We start from the raw sequence: 26,317 nt of genomic DNA on the forward strand, positions 1-26,317 counted from the left end.
CAATTTCACTAATGGGTTTAGAGAGCGTCCATTTAGACAGAGAGCTTTTTGGGCGGAATACCCTCCATGTTAAACGCCCTCAACGACACGTGCCACTTGTATAATACACAGGAAGGTGAGTGCTGTAGGATGCCTTTGAAACTTTCAGGGACACTTGCACCGTAATGTACAATGATGAACCCATATAAAAATGACTGTCTGCGACATATTCTACAGTTCCAGGGAATTGAATTTGGTCAGATACTGTGGATTTGGGTGGGGTTTGTGTAATAACACAGTCTCTACATTATACTCATAGGATGTTCTCTATGTTGTCTTTCCTCTTATATTACTTTACAGTACAACAGACAGTGATAAACTACATAGACCCATACGGCCTGTAGGTTGCTCTTATTATATAGATATACCTGTCTGTCGATATGGAATTTCTCTCTGTTTCTACCTCTGGATCTGTGTCTTTAGTTGCATCATTGTATCTCTACCTCTAGATGTAGAGGAGATGCGTGTTTCAGTCCAGTTCCTCAGGCGTCAGGTTCCTGAGCGAACCATTTATAGTTTATATATCCTGCAGTACACATCCTGCAGTCAGCCTCTATCTCTCCAATGTAACATTAGACATGTACAGGAGGCGTGTGTGTGTGGGCTTACCCACACAAAGCGGACCTGTGTGTATGTGAGACGGGCTTACATGAGTTAAAGCCAACCTGTGTGTTTGTGTGTGACTGTTAACCTGCCTATGACTCAGCAGGAGGGCACATTCTGAGAGATCGATGAGACGCACCTGAGCCGTGGAATCCCCTCCCTCGCCTCCGGAATGCCAGACCATTTATTACCTTTAATTAAATGGCAGCAGAATTGTGTCTCGGCTTGCCGACTCTGATAACAACGGTCCAATCGTCCCTCCGAGAGCTCGTCAGCCGGCTTTCAGAGATCTCCCATCCCGAGTGTCCTTTGTAGGGGTAAAATGGGATGCGATAAGCAGGGTACAAAGAGCAGGGGAGGAAGGAAGGTAGTTATTATTTACAGCACTGTAATTCTCTTAGATTCTGATTGATTTCCCCTTCAAACCAACAGTAATCATCCGCACAGGCCCTGTAAGAACATATACCACTACACACCTTTTCTGAACACACACACACACTTGCACCACCCTTGTGCACAGTCACGAGTGACAGGAAGCAATCACAGAAAACCTGTAGGGCTGCATGTATAATCCAGCTCCAGAGATGGCTGGGATTTACAAGGCTGTAAACCCGCCACAGACACAGAAACCAACACAGTGTGTGTGTGTGTGTGTGTGTGTCTGCAGGGAGAACGAGGTCCTCAAGGTCCAGCTGAAGAAATACGTGGGAGCTGTCCAGATGCTGAAGAGAGAGGGGAGCCAAGGAAACGACACTGGTAAGACCACACACACACTCTATCTCAACACTATCCAGGCGGTATCATAACCGGCCGCGATTGGGAGTCCCATCGTCATCCGGGTTAGGGTTTGGCCGGGGTAGGCCGTCATTGTAAATAATATATTTTTTTTCTTAACTGACTTGCCTAGTTAAATAAAGTTGAAATAAAATAAATAAATGTATCTAAACAGGGCAGGAGAAATATCTTCTCTTTTGCCTGACAAGGTCAGTGTTGCGTCACCACTCAAGGACGTCAGTGGATAATCAGCCCGGTTTGAGATATGCCTCTGTGATACGTAATTCGTTTCCCTCCTTTTGTTACTTAGTCATTTTTGGGAATTTGGATAAAAGTTACTTTCTCTCATGTTGCCTGTGGATAAATCCACGCTGTGCAAAGGGTACAGAGATAAGACTGTTGTATCAAAGGGAAACAAAATCAACATGGCAGATTATGTAGGGAGACAGAATGCCTAATGACATTTTGGGAGGAGAGACGGTGGTTATCACTACTTTTCTCGGGTCCTGTCGACACTGGTATCTCTGGTATCTCCCTTCTACAGAGACGGGGATTCTCCTCGGGCGCTGTGTGGGACACCCGTAAGGCACAAGGATGCCTAGGATATCGGCCAATTTGAAACGTGACTTGTGTTTTTAGAATTGTGATGTAATGTGCTTGTGGATGTTCAGCATTGTTGGGTTGTTTTTTAAGTGTTTCATATCAGGATCATTGCTTTTGTGTAAGTATCAAATATATTAATAATTTTTATATTTGTTGAAATAAATCATGTTTTTAGTTGAAAAAGGTGACTTGGCTTCTGCCACTTAGTTAAGGGGAAACATGCACACAATGGTTAGAAAAATATCCCAGACACACAGCATCTCATCTCTCAGGTCTCAGCAATTATGTAGTAGTCAGACTCGTCAAATCTCCAACATGGATGTTTGTCTAAAGTGACACGTGGAGCAATGCTCTGGGACACTGAGAATGTGTAATAATGAATTGGCTTCCGGAAGGCTGTAGAATCCTGACTGAGGTTCCTTTTCGACACTAATCAAGGGCCTCTGCACAGCCGCAGCCTGATGAATTACCCACAATCCTCCTCAGCCTTTCATGGTCCCCAGTGGAGTCTGGCCCAACAGTGTACATAGTGACGCTCTTGATATAAATATCCCAATTTGGCTTTTCCCTTGTTCTTTTTCGCTTTCTTCTCTCTCTCTCTCTCTCTCTCTCTCTCTCTCTCTCTCTCTCTCTCTCTCTCTCTCTCTCTCTCTCTCTCTCTCTCTCTCTCTCTCTCTTTCTCTCTTTCTCTCTCTCTCTCTCTTTCTCTCTCAAATCAAATTAATTTTCAGCAGATGTCACAAAGTGCTATACAGAAAACCCCAGCCTAAAACCCCAACCAGCAAGCAATGCAGATGTAGAAGCACGGTGGCTAGAAAGGTAGGAACCTAGCAAGTAACCTAGAGAGGAATCAGGTTGTGAGGGGTGGCCAGTCCTCTTCTGGCTGTGCTGGTTGGAGATTATAAGAGTACATGGACATTAAGGCCAGATTGTTCTTTAAGATGTTCAAACGTTCATAGATAACCAGCAGGGTCAAATAGTAATCACAGTGATTGTAGAGGGTGCAACAGGTACCTCGGTAGTAAATGTCTGTTGGCTTTTCATAGCTGAGCTTTCAGAGATCGAGACAGCAGGTGCGGTAGAGAGAGAGAGAGTCGAAAACAGCAGGTCCGGGACAAGTTAGCACGTCCGGTGAACAGGTCAGGGTTCCATAGCCGCAGGCAGAACAGTTAACTGGAGTAGTAGCATGACCAGACTGAGGACAGCCAGAAGTCATCAGGCCAGGTAGTCCTGAAGCATGGTCCTAGGGCTCAGGTCCTCTGAGAGGGGAGGACCTCGCTCTCGTTCTCCATCTCTGTAGAAGTGTAGAACACAGGCATACAGAATCCCCTTTTGCGTATAATTAAAAATCATTTCCCCCCTGCATCCCTTCTGTCTCTATTGCTAATGATGTGCCATACTCCTTCATGCTTTGGTGTTGAGTTACAGTTGAAAGAGATGAGAGGGGAAACAATGAAATTGATGCACAAGCGCTACAATACAGGCTTTGTTTCATGTCCTGTCAACACTGTTCACCTGATCATCGCGCAGCCATTTGAAACTCCTCTAATGATGCAGCTCAATCCAGATGTCATCTTTTGAACGCAGCTCAGGCAGAGACAGGCTACTGACAACCCATCTGAAACAGCTTTCCTCTCGTTAAACTCGACGCTGTTTTCTCTTCCCTCCTCCTGACGTCTCGTCTATCCACGTTTGTTTGGATTCTCCCCAGCTGTCGCCGTAGATTGTGTGTGTCACGGTGTCTGTATGTTATTGCTGTGTGACTGACTGACTGACTGACAGCGGCGTGAAGGGAAGGCATGCCACATTGTTCCCATGTGGCGTGTATCATTATTTGTGGTTATGGGATGAGACAGATTGTATGGGATGATTAGTACGGTGTATATAGTCAACTAATATGTCTTTCAGTCTTTAGGAAGCTCTTAGAAAATACCCTAGAGCCACTGGCATAGTCATGCTGTACAGTAATTCACATTAAGCTATGAATTCTCTTGGGAGCCTTCACAAAGTATTCACACCCTTTACTTTTTTATTTTGTTGTTTTACAGCCTGAATATTAAATTTAGTTGTTTTTGTCCCTGGCCTACACACAATACGCCATAATGTCAAAGTGGAATAGTGTTTTGAGAATTGCTTTGGTACAAATGAATTACAAATGAAAAGCGGAAGTGTCTTGGGTCAATAAGTATTCAACCCCTTTGTTATGGCAAGCCTAAATAAGTACAGGAGTAAAAATGTGCTTAACAAGTCACGTAATAAGTTGCATTGGCTCACTCTGTGCATTAATAGTGTTTAACATAATTTTTAATGACTGCCTCATGACTGTGCCCCACACATACAATTATCGGTAAGGTCTCTGTCGAGCAGTGAATTTCAACCACAAATTCAACCACAAAGACCAGGGAGTGTTTTCCAGTGGCTTGCAAAGAAGGACACCTATTAGTAGAAAAAAAGCAGGCATTGAATATCCCTTTAAGCATGGTAAAGCTCTTAATTAACACTTTGGATTGTGTATCAATACACCCAGTACCTACAAGGATACAGGTGTCCTTTCTAACTCAGTTGCCGGAGAGGAAGGAAATCGCTCAGGAATTTCACCATGAGGCCAATGGTGACTTTAAAACAGTTACACTGTTTAATGGCTCTGATAGGAGAAAACTGAGGATGGATCCACAACATTGTAGTTACTACACAATACTAACATAATTGACAGAGTGAAAAGACGGAAGCCTGTACAGAATACAAATATTCCAAAACATGCATCCTGTTTGCAACAAGGCACTTAAGTAATACTGCAAAAAAACGTGTAATGTTTGGGGCAAATCCGATACAACACATTACTGAGTATCACTCTCAATATTTTCAATTATAGTGGTGGCTGCATCATGTTATGGGTATGCTTGTGATCTGTGGAGTTTTTCAGGATAACAAATACATGTAATGGAGCTAAGCACAGGCAAAATCCTAAAGGAAAACCTGCTTCAGTCTGCTTTCCACCAGACACTGGAAGATGAATTTACCTTTCAGCAGGACAATAACATAAAACACATTGTCAAATCTACACTGGAGTTGCTTACCAAGAAGACCGTGAGTAGCTTGAAAATCTACTTGAAAATCTATGGCAAGACCTGATTTTGTTTAGCAATGATCAACAACCAAATTGACAGAGCTAGAAGAGTTTTGAAAAGAATAATGGGCAAATGTTGCACAATCCAGGTGTGGAAAGCTCTTAGAGACTAACCCAGAAAGTCTCAAATCTGTAATTGCTGCCAAATGAGGTTCTAACATATATTGACTTAGGGGGTTGCATAGTTATCTAATCAAGATATGAATATTTTATTATTCCAGATGTTTTACTTTCTGAGGACACTGTACTTCCATTTCCGAGCATGCAATACATATGAACATTTTCTATACAGAATGTTTAGCTAAACTCGCTGTAGGCTTGAGATATGCATCAATTTAGCAGTGGTTCCCCATATTTCATGTATCAAATCCAATGAAGTAAGCAAAATCCGAGTATGAATAAACCAATGAAACACTGGCCACAGAGGCATGATATGAGGGTCAACTTTCTCTGTCCCAAGGTCAGGATTCAACCTTCTTCAATTCATCTTTGTGATTCTCTCCTTCTAGTATCTGTTTACATTTAAGGTATTAATCTCAAACGCATATTATTTCTTCTTCTCCTAAATTAGATTTAGGCGCTCTCTGACCCCTGCTAGATTCATCTGTGCTGGAGCGTCTCACTTCATACGCTTTAATACCTCCATTTATAAGAAGCCCTCGACAGGCGGGATTAATCTCAGTTCAGAAAACAGATTATGACGGCAGTTAAAAACGAATCAACACACAAAGTGACGTTGCTTCTCATGCTCCTTTGACAGACAGACAAGCTACTTAATGAAGGAAGCAACCAGTAACATTTTTCACCTACGTGACTCAGGCCGCCAGAGATATGTTACTAATTCATTACACACACACACACTGCCATATCTATCAGACCTTCCACACCGTAGGGTCATTGGTGTGTGTGTGTGTGTGCGCGCCCGCACGTGTGTAATGGTGTTTATTGTGTTTGTGTTGACTAATGTCAGTTCCTGGGGGTTGACATGGGATGAGTGTTTATTAAACAGATGGTGTGTGTAAGGGAGATTGGGGTTTGTGCCACCACCATGGAGCCTCTTAATGAAACAGAACTGTGTGTGTGTGCGTATTAATTTATTTTGCTTGAATAGAGGCTCATTTATTAAACCAGAAAGTGTGTGTTGGTGTGTGAGAGGCTCTTTATTAACCAGCCGGTGTGTGTTTACCTGGGTGGAGGGGTGTTACAGAGACAGGTTGGCCAAGGTGGTCAGCTGAAGGGAACCGGTTGGGGCAGCCGGTCTCATCACCTGAGCTGTACAGTGTTAATGAACATTTTAATCAACGACCGCAGTGTCATTATTTACTGTAGCCTCCCACCTGGCCAATCTTCATGAGGGGGAGATGATAGGGCAAGAAAAGGGAGAGTAGACTGGGTGATGGGGGGGGTGGTTGAGGGTGGCGGGGAGAGTAAGAGGGGACAGGGCCTCAGGCTGCTACAGGGCATCAGGTGAAATACCTGGAGAAGACCTCCAAGATGCACCTCTCTTCTACCTCTCCCGTGGTGTTTATCAGCTAGGCCTATCCTTACAACACCTGGTCCCCTATGCACGCATGAACACACACTTGCATGGACACACACGCACACACACACACACACACACACACACACACACACACACACACACACACACACACACACACACACACACACACACACACACACACACACACACACACACACACACACACACACACACACACACAGAGTCAGTAAGGGATTACATCTGGCTCCAGTCTGGGGAACCTGTGTTGTATTAACAGGGCAGCCAGTCATTTACTGCATGACTGCCCAGCCTGATAACCATTTGATATTCATCATGCAGAGGAGTGACAAACACTGTTCAGATGAAAGGATGGGGAAAATGTGGTGTGGGCACGTAGGCTGTTCTTTATTAAACTTGTTTTGTCATTGTCACAAAGTCACTGGGTGGAGTAGCTGAGTGTGTGTGTGACTGTGGGAGGGAACTAATTCTAACTGCGTTTGTGTGTGTGACCTGGAGCTGGGTGATATTGACAGAAATCACAACAAATTTACTGAATTATCACAATAACAATAAATGGAACGATATGTTTATAACATTTAATGTGCACCACAGTAATTTTTTAAATATTACCCTTTAAACTACTACTATTTTGAATGTTGTAGCTATCAATTGTTAACAATCACAAATATTAGCAAACGTTTCATTTCAAACTTCATATTTTTCTATTAGGGCTCTATAGGTTATTTATCATAATGAACAATATCAGCAAAATGTCCACAATAAGTTGTCGGTGTTGATAATTTTAGGTTTATCGTCCTAGCTCTAGTGTGCACTCTGAGTGTGTGTTTTATAATCACACCAACAGCTGTATGTGTCAGCCACCTGCCGTTACTCAGATAAACTCAACTTCAGAGGGCCTGCGCAGCACCGCTGCAAAACACTGTGGCAGCTCGCAGGGTGGGCGGGGCTTAGGGATGTCACAGAGACTGCCCAGAGGCGCTGGGCAGTGACCATAATCAAAGTTAATCAGTGATCTCCCAGGGATACAGAGATAGGTGATAATGAAATCAAGGAGACACCCTGCTGCCAGCAACGGTTTGGGTCTCACTGTGCGTCCCTTTCAGATGCACCTGTACTACCATTACTGTACCTCAGTTCCACCTCGCAAAGTTTGCATTTCCTTCTCATTTAACTACTCAAAGTATTGCCGTACAGGACTTTCCAACTGTTGGCGATGACGTAGTGGTGGAGAGTCAACTCCAAAATAATTGATTCCTCGACTCCTTACACATCGACTCCCGGTGTCGACTCCCATTTCTGAATATCAAGATTCGATTTCGCAAGGAATCGACTCCTAAGATTCATCATTTTTGAACGGAGGAGACTGATTAGTTTCCATACTAATGAGAACACAAACAGTTACATCTTTCATGGTGAGCTAGCGAGGGATGCAGAGAGATGGGAGAGGCACAGGGTCGAACACCAGGCAGTCAGTCAGAACCATGCACTAGGCCGGCAATCAAAAGCTGCATCTCGCAATGGAATTCCTTATCTCGCAATTTCTTGCAACTTCAGTAAACCAGGGCCTATCATCAATGAATAGTCTATGATATTGTACACGCAACAGACCTAAGACTGAACACACACTCACATTATTAGTGAAGAGAACGAGCATGAAGAGCAAGCTCGAGTCTGTATCACATTAGTGGAAACCAAATTTGTTCTCAGGGCCGGCCTGCTGGTTTTGACTAGCAGAAGTAACTTTTTGTAGCCGGTTAAGAGAACTTACACAGTAGGTTAGGATAATTATCGTGGCAGGTTGGGAGTATTAGGTTAAGGTTAGGAAAGGGTTAGATCAAATTATCCCCGAGCAACACGACAACCAGCTCTGCCCTGAGAACTGTCTTGATTTCCACTAATGCGATGCTGCCAGTGCGAGGGAGAGAGAGAAGGGGACAGGCAAACTGTGGTGCGCATACACTACTGGTCAAAAGTTTTAGAACACCTACTCATTCAATGGATTTTCTTTATTTTACTGTTTTCTAGATTGTAGAATAATAGTGAAGAAATCAAAACTATGAAATAACACATATGGAATCATGTAGTTATTTTATATTTGAGATTCTTCAAATAGCCACCCTTTGCCTTGATTACAGCTTTGCCCCCCCCCGTGCAAGTGTAATTAAATGAGCAGTTAGCATTTGATTAAAGCTGTGATTAAATGTGATTCATCATGTGTTTCATCATAATCTGATGATATGGAACATGCGGTACATGTTACGCTACACACCAAATATAGGCTACATCTGCTGGCTCTTGATGTTCCATATTTCCATGTATTACTATTCCATTGTATCAATCAGATTAGTATTTTGTTGTTCAGAGAGCTCTTTGAACTTGTTCATGAATTTTTAAAACCTGATGTTTTGTTATGGTGTTATCAGCTGAATCAGTTTTAATTGAGTGTGTTGTTTGATAGCCTGGCGTCGAGCCACGCTCTTTGGTTTAGAAGTCGTGAAGGGTTGGATTAGAGCAGATTTCTCATCATAACAGGGAGAATTCTGTTTTTCCGTTTAACTTGATTCTATTTTGCACAATGTTCAGGGCCTTACAGAATATCTGGAAACCTTTGTGTCATATAACGGGGATTAGGTGTGAACTACTAAAGACTGTGAACCCAAATAAGGAAGGTATTTGTAAAGCGTTATACTTCTATCAAATTAGTTGTCAAATGAAAGCTAAGCGTCTATATTTTGGAAGAATGAAGGCATAGACATATTTTTCAACTATTTTCCATCTTAAAAATGAGGCATAAGTAAAGGCTTTCATTTCTGGAAAAGCAGATGGAGAAGGGATTTTAGAAAAAACATATATACTAGAAAAAGTTTTAGGGCATAAGAAATACAGTCGTGGCCAAATGTTTTGAGAATGACACAAATATAAATTGTCACAAAGTCTGATGCCTCAGTTTGTTTGATGGCAATTTGCATATACTCCAGAATGAAGAGTGATCAGATGAATTGCAATGAATTGCAAAGTCCCACCCCCAAACTTTTCCACTGCATTTCCACTGCATTTCAGCCCTGCCACAAACGGACCAGCTGACGAGGACAAGGCTGATCGAGTTCAAATAACAGACTGGAAGCTTCAAAAGGAGGGTGGTGCTTGGAATCATTGTTTTTTTCTCTGTCAGCCATGGTTACCTGCAAGGAAACACGTGCCGTCGTCATTGCAAAAAGGGCTTCACAGGCAAGGATATTGCTGCCAGTAAGATTGCACCTAAATCAACCATTTATCGCATCATCAAGAACTTCAAGGAGAGCGGTTCAATTGTTGTGAAGAAGGCTTCAGTGTGCCCAAGAAAGTCCAGTAAGCGCCAGGACCGTCTCCTAAAGTTGATTCAGCTGTGGGATCGGGGCACCACCAGTACAGAGCTTGCTCAGGAATGGCAGCAGGCAGGTGTGAGTGCATCTGCATGCATAGTGAGGCGAAGACTTTTGGAGGATGGCCTGGTGTCAAGAAGGGCAGCAAAGAAGCCACTTCTCTCCAGGAAAAACATCAGGGACAGACTGATATTCTGCAAAAGGTACAGGGATTGGACTGCTGAGGACTGGGGTAAAGTCCTTTTCTCTGATGAATCCCCTTTCCGATTGTTTGGCGCATCCGGAAAAAAGCTTGTCTGGAGAAGACAAGGTGAGCGCTACCATCAGTCCTGTGTCATGCCAACAGTAAAGCATCCTGAGGCCATTCATGTGTGGTGTTGCTTCTCAGCCAAGGGAGTGGGCTCACTCACAATTTTGCCTAAGAACACTGTCATGAATAATGAATAGTACCAACACATCCTCCGAGAGCAACTTCTCCCAACTATCCAGGAACAGTTTGGTACCGAACAATGGCTTTTCCAGCATGATGGAGCACCTTGCCCTAAGACAAAAGTGATAACTAAGTGGCTCGGGGAACAAAACATCGATATTTTGGGCCCATGGCAAAGGAAACTCCCCAGATCTTAATCCCATTGAGAACTTGTGGTCAAGGTGGGTGGACAAACAAAAACCCACAAATTCCGACAAACTCCAAGCATTGATTATGCAAGAATGGGCTGCCATCAGTCAGGATGTGGCCCAGAAGTTTATTGACAGCGTACCAGGGCAGATTGCAGAGGTCTTGAAAAAGAAGGATCAACACAGCTTCAACTTCATGTAATTGTCAATAAACGCCTTTGACACTTATGAAATGCTTGTAATTATACTTCAGTATTCCATACTAACATCTGACAAAAATAGTAGTCATTGTACATAGAGCTGTATGGTTTGTTAAAATTTGAAATGAGTGTTTTTTGTTTGGCATACATTTTTAAAGTGAAGGGGGAAAAAACGAGTCAAAGTGTAATTCCATTACAGTGGAATTGTCCATATGTTTATAACATGCCAGGCACAGTGAAAAGCACAGTTGAGTTTTGCTTCAAGTCCTAAAGCATTACTTTAAATAGGACGGAAATCAAATCTCTGATTGAAATATTGAACACTGGAAACTGGCCCATGAAATCCCAGTTCTCCATTCAAAATCGCCTGTAATGGTAGTTGTAGGGAGATGAAATGTTATTTATATTGGATTGTCTTTAGGCCGACCTCTTGACCTGATTTAACAGGCTGGATTTGAGTAATGGGCCTCTGGAGATTCTCACATGAGAGGGAGAGAGAGAAGTAGCAGTGGAAGTAGCCGAGTAGAGGGAGAGAACAAATAGGGAGAGGGAACAAAGAAGAGAATGAGATAAGTACAGTATACCTGGAGTTTTAGCTGTGGCAAAAGAAACGTTCCTTTCATCCTCGCAGGTAGAGAAGTTTGAATGCGAGTGCTCTTTGTGTTCGTCTGAATATAAAACACAGTGTTAGGGAATGTTGGGGCTGCTGTTGACACCTGCACAACACTTCCTGGAACTTCATTGGCTAATGAGCGTGTGGCTGCCAACACAACAAGGCAGGAAATATTAAAGGCTGCTGTTGGAAACCAGGATCTTAATATAGATATGTAATCAACAGATCAACAGAGATGATTTAACAGACATGTTAAAGTAAATACTGAGACACATAATCAACTGACTATCTGGGATATGTCAAAGTAGCCTAAATACTCAGCCATTTATCAACAGAATAGCTGGGTAGATTTCACATCTGTCAAAGTAAATAGGCAACTGTACTTTCCATACAGTGGTTATTAGACAGCTTCTTTCACTGTCATCCTATCTAGGATGGTAGAGAATTTCTAATCAATGTACTATAATGGTAGAAGAGAAGGTAGCAGTAATCATCATTATGCTAACATAATTGTCTCTCTCTAATATCTAATGGAAGTTTAATTTCCACCATAATTGCCTGCCCGCCTGATTTAAATCAGATATTCACAGGGGTGTTTGTTAACCATAGTTGCTTAATAAAGTTGCTGCTTGTAATCTTTTCTTTCCTAGTAGTGTCTGGATGTATGTGTGACATATTAACGTTTCTTCTCCCACCTAGATAATGCATGGATCGCTCCTTCCTACCCATCCTGAATGCTCTGCTATACCTTTAACCCATAGATGGCAGTGTTTCCATGACTCCATATGAGCCCTGTCCTGTATGGTGAGGGGTGTGAACCTGGGGAGCAGAGCAGACAGGCCCTGACAGCTCTCCCTAATGTAGATTTACCATAATGTCCTCGTAGGAAATGAGATGTACAGTGTTAAATAGTTTGGAAAGACATTTGAGACATCTCGCTCCGCTGCCTGCGATGACCTTGCTGTAGAACCACAGACCAAAACGCTTCAAACTGCCTTTGAGTAATGACGCTAATGATTGGGACCAGAAAATCCATCCTTTTCTCTATCTGGCACCCCTGATCTTAACCTGTTGATAAGTTTCTTTTGTCTAACTAGACAGAAACGACTATATAGTAGTATTTCCTTTAACTGTTCACCCCGACCCGCCTCTGTGCTTCTTCCCTCTCTGGTCTCTCAATTAATACTTCCTTTGTTCCTGTAGCCATAGAGAGGCGGCGATCTGTGTTATTTTTATCCGCACAAAGACGGGAGGCCGAAAATGTTTTCTTTTTAAAAGGAGATGTCATTCTCTGTTGAGTACTGTTAACTTTAAATGGTCCTTGCTGCGGTGCTGTCAGAATTTACGCGTCTCTTTGTGATGTAACGGACTGATGACGGCTAACTGAAGTTTTAGGAAAGTTCTTCCAGCAGGTCGCATCAGATCATCAGACAGGATGTTTAGGTTCAGTAAGTAACAACTCGTATGAGATGAGGACATTCATTAGTAGTCAGCGATTCTCACCTGCAGCGAGGTATACACACACAACCACACACACATATACAGTGCCTTGCAAAAGTATTCATCCCCCTTGGCGTTTTTCCTATTGAGTTGCATTACAACCTGTAATTTAATTAGATTTTTATTTGGATTTCATGTAATGGATATACAGTGGGGCAAAAAAGTATTTAGTCAGCCACCAATTGGGCGAGTTCTCCCACTTAAAAAGATGAGAGGCCTGTAATTTTCATCATAGGTACACACAACTATGACAGACAAAATGAGGGAAAAAAATCCAGAAAATCACATTGTAGGATTTTTAATTCATTAATTAAAATAAAGTCCACCTGTGTGCAATCTAAGTGCCACATGATCTGTCACATGATCTCAGTATATATACACCTGTTCTGAAAGGCCCCAGAGTCTGCAACACCACTAAGCAAGGTGCACCACCAAGCAAGCGGCATCATGAAGACCAAAGAGCTCTCCAAACAGGTCAGGGACAAGGTTGTGGAGAAGTACAGATCAGGGTTGGGTTATAAAAAAATATCAGAAACTTTGAACATCCCACGGAGCACCATTTAAATCCATTATTAAAACATTTAAAGAATATTGTACCACAACAAACCTGCCAAGAGAGGGACGTCCACCAAAATTCACGGACCAGGCAAGGAGGGCATTAATCAGAGAGAACCCGGAAGGAACTGCAAAGCTCCACAGCGGAGATTGGAGTATCTGTCATAGGATCACAGTCGTACTCTCTACAGAGCTGGGCTTTATGGAAGAGTGGCCAGAAAAAAGCCATTGCTTAAAGAAAAAAGTAATCAAACATGTTTGGTGGGAGAATCTCCAAACATATGGAAGAAGGTACTCTGGTCAGATGAGACTAAAATGTAGCTTTTTGGCCATCAAGGAAAGCGCTATGTCTGGCACGAATTCAACACCTCTCAACACCCCAAGAATACCATCCGATGAAAATCATCCAATGTTTTTCATCGGGCAGGGACTGGGAAACTGGTCAGAATGGAAGGAATGATAGACCCATCCTACTTGAAGGAGCTGGAGCAGTTTTGCCTTGAAGAATGGGCATAAATCCCAGTGGCTCGATGTGCCAAGCTTATAGAGATATACCCCAAGAGACTTGCAGCTGTAATTGCTGCAAAAGGTGGCTCTACAATGTATGGACTTTGGAGGGGTGAATAGTTATGCACGCTCAACTTTTCTGTTTTTTTGTCTTATTTCTGGTTTGTTTCACCCCCCCCCCCAGAAATGTGCATCTTCAAAGTGGTAGGCATGCTGTGTAAATCAAATGACGCAACCCCCCCCAAAATCTATTTTATTTCCAGGTTGTAAGGCAACAAAATAGGAAAAATGGTAAGGGGAGTGAATACTTTCACAGGCCACTGTACATCCAAACACACCACACCGCTCTCCGAGGGTATCTCAGGGAGAGTTGCAATATGCAGAAAGCATATTGAATTTCCAGTTCACACATGAGTATTCCAGTTCACACATGAGTATTAATACACACTTGAAATAGGACAAATATAGGCACCCACCAAATTATTATTATAATTATTTGAAGTGTGTGTTTTTAATGCCCAGAGAGTGACAGGAAAGGTCTTCTGTCAAACGGTGTGTGTTTTTGAGAGAGACTCCTTGTTCTCATAATAGCCCAGTGATAACATCAAAATATCACAAAGCCCTCTGCCAGCACTAACAGCAATCATCTCTCTCTCTCCCCTCTCTGACTCTCTCCATCTCTCTCTCCATGTGCCTCTCTCTCCCCCCCTCTCTGTCTCTCATCTCCATCTCTCTCTCCATGTGCCTCTCTCTTCCCCCCCTTCTCTCTGTCTCTCATCTCCACCTCTCTCTCCATGTGCCTCTCTCTTCCCCCTTCTCTCTGTCTCTCATCTCCTCTCTCTCTCCATGTGCCTCTCTCTCCCCCCCTTCTCTCTGTCTCTCATCTCCACCTCTCTCTCCATGTGCCTCTCTCTTCCCCCTTCTCTCTGTCTCTCATCTCCCTCTCTCTCCATGTGCCTCTCTCTTCCCCCTTCTCTCTGTCTCTCATCTCCACCTCTCTCTCCATGTGCCTCTCTCTTCCCCCTTCTCTCTGTCTCTCATCTCCATCTCTCTCTCCATGTGCCTCTCTCTTCCCCCTTCTCTCTGTCTCTCATCTCCATCTCTCTCTCCATGTGCCTCTCTTCCCCCTTCTCTCTGTCTCTCATCTCCACTCTCTCTCCATGTGCCTCTCTCTTCCCCCTTCTCTCTGTCTCTCATCTCCCTCTCTCTCTCCATGTGCCTCTCTCTTCCCCCCCCTCTCTCTGTCTCTCATCTCCATGTGCCTCTCTTCCCCCCTTCTCTCTAAAAATAGGAAATGTCTAAATTACACTTGCTAATAGGATGCGGCGGCAGCTTTTTCTCCCTCCTTGTCTTCAGTCTAATTCTGCATCAGGGACAGAGCACATTTCACTTGATACCAAATGAAAGGCTTTTTCTTATCGACTGTTAAAAGAAGAGTGATGAGGAGTGTCTGAACTTCAGTTGGGGGGTAGAGAGAGTGGTTTATAGAGCGAGAGGAAGTGTGCCATATACAGCCAGATCCTCTCTTCCTCTTCTCCTTTACTGTAGTGGATGTCCCTCCATCCTCTTTAAACAGATACTAGTTAATAGTCCCCTCTGCCTCTAGAACTCCCCTCTGCCTCTAGAACTCCCCTCTGCCTCTAGAACTCCCCTCTGCCTCTAGACTAAATACCAGGACAAGCCTCAATCCCAGTCACAATCGACTGTTAAAATGGAATACAATTACACACCAGGCAACTCTGGCCTTCCTTTAGTTTCCTACAATGCAATATACTTATGTTCTGAAAGCTTTTTATTTTTATTATTATCTGCAGAATGTTGTCTGGTTCTTCTTCTATCAGAATACATTGTAGATGCACAGTAAAGTTAAATCATGGTACACTGTAGCCTAGATCGTGTTACTGGAAATCATGTTTGTGCATTCAGCCTTTCATTTGTTAGAAAACACATTTCATTTTGTGTATAGTACAAAACAAACAACATGACTCATAGCATCCACACACACCATATTCATATGATCAATCACCAACCTCATAGTGCTCAGCCATCTCTGTGTGTATTGTGGGAATCCATGTGTCTGATGTTGGAGCTCAGTAATGATCTTCAAATCAAATTTTATTTGTCACATGGGCTGAATACAACAGGTGTACTGTAGACCTGACAGTGAAATATTTACTTACAAACCCAACACTAGATATGATATGCAGACACTCTTGGAAGAAAATGTGACTTAAATGGAAAATGTGTTTGTCATATAAAAACAACACATTGTTCTGGAGAGTCCCTTGCTGATTATAGACCCGTAGGTTTAATACATTGTGACAATAAAATAACATGTTTCAGTTTAATACAATATGCAAAAACCATAGATTTATCAGTAATGGCTGTCGATGCCGAAAAGGCTTTTCACCATCTTGAATGGTCTTTTCGATTCAAAACTTTTGAAGCGTTCAAATTTCCAGTTGAAATAATAAATGTAATAAGGATATTGTATAGATGTCCTAAAGCAAAAATATACAAAGATAATACATTATCTGATGAAATTGCTTTAGAAAGGGGCACAAGACAGGGATGTCCCCTCTTCCCCCCCTCCTGTTTGCACGCACTGGTAATTCAACTGCTTGCAAAAAGAATTAGACAGGACCCAAAATGTAACAGGTATGAGTAATAGTGAACATGAATATAAACCCAAATGATTTTCAGATGATCTCCTGGAACACCTGACCAATATTGAAAACTCAATGCCCCCTTTGCTAAAATTGTTTTCAGAATACTCAATCTCAGGATATAAAATTAATGTGGGAAAAAATGAAATAATGGCAATAGGAAAAAGAAAAATAATAAATCAGGATCTACAGCAATCCTTTAAGTGGACCACAAAAAATATGAAATACTTTGGATGCTTAATAAGTGACAACAAATAAAGATAACTACTCAACAATTTTAATGCAGATCGAATTAAATGCAATAATCTTCCAGTAAATAAGACAGGTAGAATAAACCTCTTTAGAATTAAATGGCTGCCAAAGTTTTGGTATTTATTTTCAGTAATACCCATTACCCCACTGGAGACATTCTTTAGAAAAGTATACTCAGTCATAAGACTTTATATGGGCAAATAAAACTCATAGAATAAAAACGAGTCTGAGGAGGGTTTTAACCTGCCAGACTTGGAATTGTGTCAACTCGCTACCCAAGGCTTTTACTTGCGACATATAGTTAAATGTACTAAACAGGAGTAATGGATACATATTGAAGATGTGCATGCTCATCCCCAGCATCTTTTTATGTTTCTATTTACAAAGGATAAACCTAAGAACATTTAACAACTTCATAGTTAAGAATGCTATAACAATATGGAAGAAAATTAAACATATTCTACAAGAACCAATATGACTCAAAAAATGAAAAAAGCAACACCTCAAAGCACAATGCCTCTCCCCCATGTGACCTACTTGTTGTGTTTATGGACTGACATGTACAGTGGAAAGTATTCAGACCCCTTCACTTTTTCCACATTTTTTTTAACGTTACAGCTTTATTCTAAAATGTATTAAATTGTTTTCTTTTTTCCTTCAATCTACACACAATACCCCATAATGACTAAGCAAAAACAGATTTTTAGAAATGTTTGCAAATTATTTACAAATAAAAAAACTATTCAGTATTCAGACCTTCTATTGAGTACTTTGTTGAAACACCTTTGGCAGTGTTTACAGCCTCAAATCTTTTTGGGTATGACGCTACAAGCTTGGCAGCTGTATTTGGGAATTTCTCCCATTCTTCTCTGCAGATCATCTCAAGCTCTGCCAGGTTGGATGGGGAGTGTCGCTGCACAGCTATGTTCAGGTCTCTCCAGAGATGTTCGATCGTGTTCAAGTATGGGCTCTTGCTGGGCCACTCAAGGACATTCAGAGACTTGTCCCAAAGCAACTCCTGCATTGTCTTGGCTGTGTGCTTAGGGTCGTTGTCCTGTTGGAAGGTAAAACCTTCGCCCCAGTCTGAAGTCCTGAGGTTTTCATCAAGGATCGCTTTACTTTGCTCCGTTCAAGGGAAGGGGTTTGAATACTTTCCGAATGCACTGTATGTGTAGCTTATAGATACACACACATTCATGTTTTTAGATGTTTAGTAAATTGTAAAGTATTTTGTCTATAATGTATATTTCATTATGCGTCGGACCCTGTTAAGGACCAGCTGTCGCCTTCGGCTAATGGGGATTCTAACAGATCAAATCAAGTCAAACTTCCAAAAAACACAACCTTATGGAACAATCCTTGGACAGCTTTTCACAATTCACAGATAGATTGGTCCACATGGAAAAGTAAAGGCATAGATACTGTAAATTACTTGGTAACAGGAAATGCATTTATTCCATGACAGAATTAAAAAGTAATTTTGGACTGACACATGTAGATAGTTTCAAATACATCTGACTTAAAAGATACATATCACAAAATTTTGATTTGAAATGTTTAGGGCATCAAAGCATAACTAACGCAATTACATTTAATGAAAATGTACACTTAATCCAGTATAAACTTATGTATAGAATGTATTATACAAGAGACAAAATTCACAAATTCTACAGCACAATGGCAGAGTCATGTCTTAAGTGTAAAATGGATAATGACTCAATAATCAATGCTTTCTGGGAATGCTGTCAAGTCTGGAAGTTGTGGGCGGAGCTAGAAAGTTATCTGTCAGAAGTATTACAATTTATACATACTTTTAATCCGTCTGTCTGCATATTTCAAGACTTGGAATATGGGGGTGTAGTGAGATACCCAATTGGCTGGATGATTCTCTTCTCATCACTCATTTAGAAAAAATGTATATGAAAAACTTGGAAAATTAATCAATCCGCCATCATTAACATAATCGAAAAATCGAATGATTTACTATTGAAATATGATGGGCAATCATGCAGGCACTAGGGATGGGGGTGTGAGCATGCTGGAAATTGTTGTATGTATATAGAGTGGAAAAAAATATACAAAAATGTAATATTACACAAAAAATATTTTTAAAAAGACGTTGTTTAAAGCCATATTCAGGGTGCTTTATCAATCACCTGCCATCGTAATCCCATGCCTCCCGAGTCCATCCTCTTTTTTGTACAGTTTGAGACGAGTCTACTCTGCATTTAAGGTTGAAGCACCACGACAGCATTAGTCTTCAGTACTAGACGGAGGAATTAATGATTTGACCCACTTTAACATTTGTCGTTAGATGCTGCCTTGAATTAAATTATGGCGGAGAGGCACATTTATTGCCTGTGTGATCCTCTCTCTCGTGGGCAGGGCCAGCCGCCCTTTCCACAGAGTCAAGACTATTAACAAAATAACCAAAACGCAGTTAGATTGACTTTTGAAAATGGCAGTCAATTAACGATGCAGCGTCTGCGAGCATCGCAAAGCGGGGAGGGGAATCTACGGTGATCGCACTCTGATGAAGAATGCAGTTTGTCGCTAATGAGAGAGGCAGTTTATTTCTGTGAAGCTGGCCGTTCAGTCATTGTCTAAGTGGCAAGAGCTAATCATTCTGGGTCTTCGCTGTTTGAACTGTTATTGATGATGTCGTTGTCATCAGTGACCTCCTCAAGACCCCTTTCCACAGCGTCAAGTAGGTTAACACAATAACCAAAATGCAATTTGGTTGACTTTTCAGTCAATTAGCAACGCTGCAGCGAACATTGTAAAGCGGGAAGGGCGAATATACGGCGTTGGCTGTCTGACGAAGAAGCAGCTTGTTGCTAATGAGAAAGGCCGGTCGTTCACTTATCGTTGATGTGACGAGAGGAAAGCATGCTGGGTCATCGCTGTCAGAACCATTATTGATGGTGTCTTTATTGTTGTTGTCATCAGTGACCTGTTCAAGACCTCGTTGGTCAATAAATTAACCTTTTGTGTTTGAACAGGAGCAAAGGTCTTTTCACGCCTTCTGATCTGTTAGACATGTCCTTATTAGATTACAGTTAGCTCAGTCTTTAGCTCCGTGAGTTTAGCCATTAGGTCTCTACACTACCAGTCCTCACATCAGAAAATTGTCCCTATTCCCCAGTGCACCGGGGAATAAGGTGGCATTTGAGAAATAAAATCTCGGAAACTCAGAAATAAAATTGTGCGTAATTACCTCAGATGCTTGATCAAGTTCTGGGTGGAGATATTAAGAGAAAGATACGAACACAATTTGTGCAGTCTCAAACCCACTAAACGTAAATTCTCTGTACCTTTCAGGCAAATCTATGGGCCAAATGTCCCCTCCCCCACCTGCGAATGATCATTGACAAAAAAAATCAATGTACCGGAACAAAGTACTTTGTTAATCGTTGCCTCCCACAGTGTATTGACAGGTGCTACCATTTGATTTTTATTGAACCTTTATTTAAGTAGACAAGTCAGTTAAGAACAAATTCTTATTTACAATGACGGCCTAGGAACAGTGGGTTAACTGCCTTGTTCAGGGGCAGAATGACAGATTTTTACCTTGTCAGTTTGGGGATTTGATCTAGAAACCTTTTGGTTACTGGCTCAACGCTCAAACCACTAGGCTACCTGCCGCCCCTATGCGCGTCTGTTCACAAGAGATATCAGCATTAGAGATCATCTGTACAAGCTTTGTCCTTTACCTCAGTACAATATAGAAGCTGTAATATCAGTTATGCGTCTGGTGATTTACCCCTAGATCGCAGTCTTGTGACTGGGGTGAGTCCAAGCTACAGTATTTGTAGTACTGTACCTGCGCTTGTTCATGTGAAGTGTGTGTGTCTGTCTGTGGGGTTTTTGTGGTGGTGGGTATTGTATGTGTGTGCCTATAGAAAAGTCTACACCCCCTTGAACGTTTTTCACACTTTGTTGCGTTACAAAGTGGGATTGAAATAGATTGTATTGTCATTGATCTACACAAAATACTCTGATGTCAAGGTGAAAATACAATTCTGCACATTTTTATAAATGAATACAAATAAAATAACTAAAATATAGTTGTTGCATAAGTATTCAAATGTGGCTTAACAAATCACATAGTAAGTTATATGGACTCACTCTAGGATGTTGACATGTTTTTTTTAATGACTACCCCTTCCTCTGTCCCACATACATACATACAGTGGGGAGAACAAGTATTTGATACACTGCCGATTTTGCAGTTTTTCTACGTACAAAGCATGTAGAGGTCTGTAATTTTTTAAATCATAGGTACACTTCAACTGTGAGGGACGGAATCAATGACTTTGCCATTGTAATTGTTTGTAAGCTTGTGTAGTCTAAAATGAATCTTTGATCCTATGCTATCCATTTGTATTTTTTGAATGCTGAAATTAACCAATGATATTAGGCCACTCTTGGCCATGATTACAGACACCTGTGTGTCTTGACACTATATAAACGAGTCATCCCGCAGTGTTTGTGATTGTACCCTGATGAAGACAGCTTGGCTGTCGAAACGTTGGTAAATTACATTTTTTGCATCTGAGCTCCTAGAGTGTGCGGCTCTCCTTTATTTTTAAGTGTTCTACTCCGCTAGCCAGCACCTCGCCTAAATAGGTGTGCATTTATTTTTTTTCTTCTAGACAGAATTTAAAACAAAAATCCAGAAACTCACATATGTATGATTTTTAAGTCATTCATTAGCATTTTATTGCATGACATAAGTATTTGATCACCTACCAACCAGTAAGAAATCCGGCTCTCACAGACCTGTTAGTTTTTCTTTAAAAAGCCCTCCTGTTCTCCACTCATTACCTGTATTAACTGCACCTGTTTGAACTCGTTACCTGTATAAAAGACACCTGTCCACACACTCAATCAAACAGACTCCAACCTCTCCACAATGGCCAAGACCAGAGAGCTGTGTAAGGACATCAGGGGTAAAATTGTAAACCTGCACAAGTCCGGAATGGGCTACAGGACAATAGGCAAGCAGCGTGGTGAGAAGGCAACAACTGTTGGCGCAATTATTAGAAAAATGGAAGAAGTTCAAGATGATGGTCAATCACCCTCGGTCTGGGGCTCCATGCAAGATCTCACCTCGTGGGGCATCAATGATCATGAGGAAGGTGAGGGATCAGCCCAGAACTACACAGCAGGACCTGGTCAATGACCTGAAGAGAGCTGGGTCCACAGTCTCAAAGAAAACCATTAGTAACACACTACGATGTCATGGATTAAAATCCTGCAGCGCACGCAAGGTCCCCCTGCTCAAGCCAGTGCATGTCCAAGCCCGTCTGAAGTTTGCCAATGACCATCTGGATGATCCAGAGGAGGAATGGGAGGAGGTCATGTGGTCTGATGAGACAAAAATATAACTTTTTGGTCTAAACTCCACTCGCCGTGTTTGGAGGAAGAAGAAGGATCAAATCAAATCAAATCAAATGTATTTATATAGCCCTTCGTACATCAGCTGATATCTCAAAGTGCTGTACAGAAACCCAGCCTAAAACCCCAAACAGCAAACAATGCAGGTGTAAAAGCACGGTGGCTAGGAAAAACTCCCTAGAAAGGCCAAAACCTAGGAAGAAACCTAGAGAGGAACCGGGCTATGTGGGGTGGCCAGTCCTCTTCTGGCTGTGCCGGGTAGAGATTATAACAGAACATGACCAAGATGTTCAAATGTTCATAAATGACCAGCATGGTCAAATAATAATAAGGCAGAACAGTTGAAACTGGAGCAGCAGCACAGTCAGGTGGACTGGGGACAGCAAGGAGCCATCATGTCAGGTAGTCCTGGGGCACGGTCCTAGGGCTCAGGTCCTCCGAGAGAGAGAAAGAAAGAGAGAATTAGAGAGAGCATATGTGGGGTGGCCAGTCCTCTTCTGGCTGTGCCGGGTGGAGATTATAACAGAACGTGGCCAAGATGTTCAAATGTTCATAAATGACCAGCATGGTTGAATAATAGTAAGGCAGAACAGTTGAAACTGGAGCAGGAGCATGGCCAGGTGAACTGGGGACAGCAAGGAGTCCTCATGTCAGGTAGTCCTGGGACATGGTCCTAAGGCCCAGGCCAGTTGAAACTGGAGCAGCAGCATGGCCAGGTGGACTGGGGACAGCAAGGAGTCATCATGTCAGGTAGTCCTGGGGCATGGTCCTAGGGCTCAGGTCCTCCGAGAGAGAGAAAGAAAGAGAGAAGGAGAGAATTAGAGAACGCACACTTAGATTCACACAGGACACCGAATAGGACAGGAGAAGTACTCCAGATAAACAAACTGACCCTAGCCCCCCGACACATAAACTACTGCAGCATAAATACTGGAGGCTGAGACAGGAGGGGTCAGGAGACACTGTGGCCCCATCCGAGGACACCCCCGGACAGGGCCAAACAGGAAGGATATAACCCCACCCACTTTGCCAAAGCACAGCCCCCACACCACTAGAGGGAAATCTCCAACCACCAACTTACCATCCTGAGACAAGGCCGAGTATAGCCCACAAAGATCTCCGACACGGTACAACCCAAGGGGGGAACCCAGACAGAAACCCAGACAGAAACCCAGACAGAAACCCAGACACTCAGGATGAGTACAACCCCAAGAACACCATCCCAACCGTGAAGCATGGAGGTGGAAACATCATTATTTGGGGATGCTTTTCTGCAAAGGGAAGAGGACGACTGCAACATATTGAGGGGAGGATGGATGAGGCCATGTATCGTGAGATCTTGGCCAACAACCTCCTTCCCTCAGTAAGAGCATTGAAGATGGGTTGTGGCTGGGTCTTCCAGCATGACAACGACCCGAAACACACAGCCAGGGCACCTAAGGAGTGGCTCTGTAAGAAGCATCTCAAGGTCCTGGAGTGGCCTAGCCAGTCTCCAGACCTGAACCCAATAGAAAATCTTTGGAGGGAGCTGAAAGTCCGTATTGCCCAGCGACAGCCGGTTTTTGTTCCTTTTTCACCAAAAGGTACGCTTTATTGATCATGTTTTGGTTACTGTTGATACAACAGTAGCTAAGATGGGGGGAGAAGTCTCTTCATAATAAAGTGTTATTCAGCCAGTCCCTAGTTTTGTCGCACCTGGACTACTGTCCAGTCCTGCAGTCAGGTGCAACAGAGGGACTTACAATTGGCTCAGAACAGGGCATCACGGCTGGCCCTTAAATGTACACTGCAAGCTAATATTAATAATAAGCATGTCAGTCTCTCATGGCTCAAAGTGGAGTAGAGATTGACTTCATCATTGCTTGTTTTTGTAAGAAGTGTTGACAAGGTGAATGCACCGAGCTGTCTGTTAAAACTAGTTGCACACAGCTCGGACACCCATGCATACCCCAGAAGACATGCCACCACTTAGTATAATCAGGGGTGTAAGTGCTGCTGGAACGCACTGGAGCAATGAATCAATGTCTCACAAGATCACTTAATGAATGATTAATTAGTATTCTGCATAACAGTTTGAATGTAATAGCATACTATAATTTTCATGTAAGACCCCAAAAAATGAGGTAGGCCTAATTTGATGTTTAAGGGTATTAAATATACAAACATTTTATTCAAGTCAATGTGTGTAGACATCCATTTGGATGATGCCTCTTTATGCATATAAAATGATATTATTCAACAGGCTACTGTGCAAACATTGATTGAGAAATTACGTAATTGCTCCGGCACCTAAACAAATTGCACTACACCACTGTGTATAATCGGTTAAATCTCAATGGCACAATAGCTACACATCTTGTTTAGACTTTTACTTACTTTGTGTAAAGGCTGGTCATAAAGCTATTTTGTTAAAATGGGTTACTTGTCTCTCTGCTGAACATAATATATTCATATTGGGGTGAGGGGTAGACTGAGAAGCTCAGTTCTGGTGACTTTTTAAAGGGACATTCTACTCCAAAATGAATGAAAGTATATTGACACCATCTAAAATATAATTTCCACATCCAGAATGAGCCCAATAACACATAGGTAAAATTATTTGTTAAAATTATTTTTTACATATTGGATCTATGCGTGGTCCATGTTTTCAGATATGCTATTAGCAATAAACATTATCAAGTGTAGCCCGGCTGAGGCAGCAAAATGCAAATAAATAGGCAACCCCACGCTTCAGCCTATCTGCATTTACCCCATTGGGCTAATCATCAGCCATATCCCAAATCTTTTAAATAGTTATTATCCTACTAATGAATTTGATGTCCCAAAAAAACAAGCAAAAACACTGAATATAAGAGTAATAATGTATCATGTATAATGTAGTATAATGTATCTGTTAGGGTAACTTGAGAACTCGCCACCCGGCCTGTACTTACATGCCTGTACTTCTCACAGAAAACACTTCATGTCACATTTTCCGCCCAACACTTTCCTTGGTTGCCACTACTCTTGGTACTACTCTTAGGGCAAATGCAGAGCGCCAACTTCAAATAAACTACTATAAAAATCAAACGTTCATTAAATCACACATGCAAATTAAAGCTACACTTGTTGTGAATCCAGCTAACATGTCAGATTTCAAAAAGGTATCTGTCAGATTTCAAAAAGGCTTTTTGGCGAAAGCAAACGATGCTAATATCTGAGGATAGCACCTCTGTGAACAAAGAGAGAAACCATATTTCAACCCTGCAGGCGCGACACAACGCAGAAATAAAAATATAATTCATGCCTTTGACGAGCTTCTTTTGTTGGCATTCCAATATGTCCCATAAACATCACAAATGGTCCTTTTGTTCGATTAATTCCGTCGATATATATCCAAAATGTCCATTTATTTGGCGCGTTTGATCCAGAAAAACACTGGTTCCAACTTGCTCAACGTGACTACAAAATATCTCAAAAGTTACCTGTAAACTTTGCCAAAACATTTCAAACTACTTTTGTAATACAACTTTATTTTTTAATGTAAATAATCGATAAAATTGAAGACAGGATGATCTGTGTTCAATACAGGAAGAAAACAAACTGAAGCATGCTTTCTGGTCACGCGCCTCTATCTAACAGTACACATCAAGTGACCCTCGTTCAAGATGGCCGTACTTCTTCATTACACAAAGGAATAACCTCAACCAATATCTAAAGACTGTTGACATCCAGTGGAAGCGATGGGAACTGCAAGAATGTCCCTTAGAAATCTGGATTCCCAATGAAAACCCATTGAAAAGAGAGTGACTTCAAAAAAACAAATCTGAATGGTATGTCCTAGGGGGTTTCGCCTGCTAAATTTTCAAATCTACTAATAATATGCATATCTTATCTTCTGGGGATGAGTAGCAGGTAGTTGAATTTGGACATGCATTTCATCCGGATGTGAAAATACTGCCCCCTGTCACCAAGAAGTTAAGTCACTCCCAAA

The 26,317-nt window shown here is 42.0% G+C and overlaps 1 protein-coding gene across 2 annotated transcripts in view; it reads left to right on the plus strand.

Moving 5' to 3' along the window:
* The window catches only part of LOC124040163 (sorting nexin-29-like), a 109,458-nt gene that overhangs the window by 17,116 nt on the left and 66,025 nt on the right, over positions 1 to 26,317 (plus strand). For both annotated transcript variants that reach the window (XM_046357075.1, XM_046357076.1), the window contains one exon: positions 1,310 to 1,398. In XM_046357075.1, coding sequence (XP_046213031.1) covers positions 1,310 to 1,398 — 89 coding nt within the window. The remainder of the gene's footprint in view (positions 1 to 1,309; positions 1,399 to 26,317) is intronic.

The sequence above is a fragment of the Oncorhynchus gorbuscha genome, linkage group LG07 (assembly GCF_021184085.1).
Source record: "Oncorhynchus gorbuscha isolate QuinsamMale2020 ecotype Even-year linkage group LG07, OgorEven_v1.0, whole genome shotgun sequence".
Taxonomy (NCBI): Eukaryota; Metazoa; Chordata; class Actinopteri; order Salmoniformes; family Salmonidae; genus Oncorhynchus; species Oncorhynchus gorbuscha.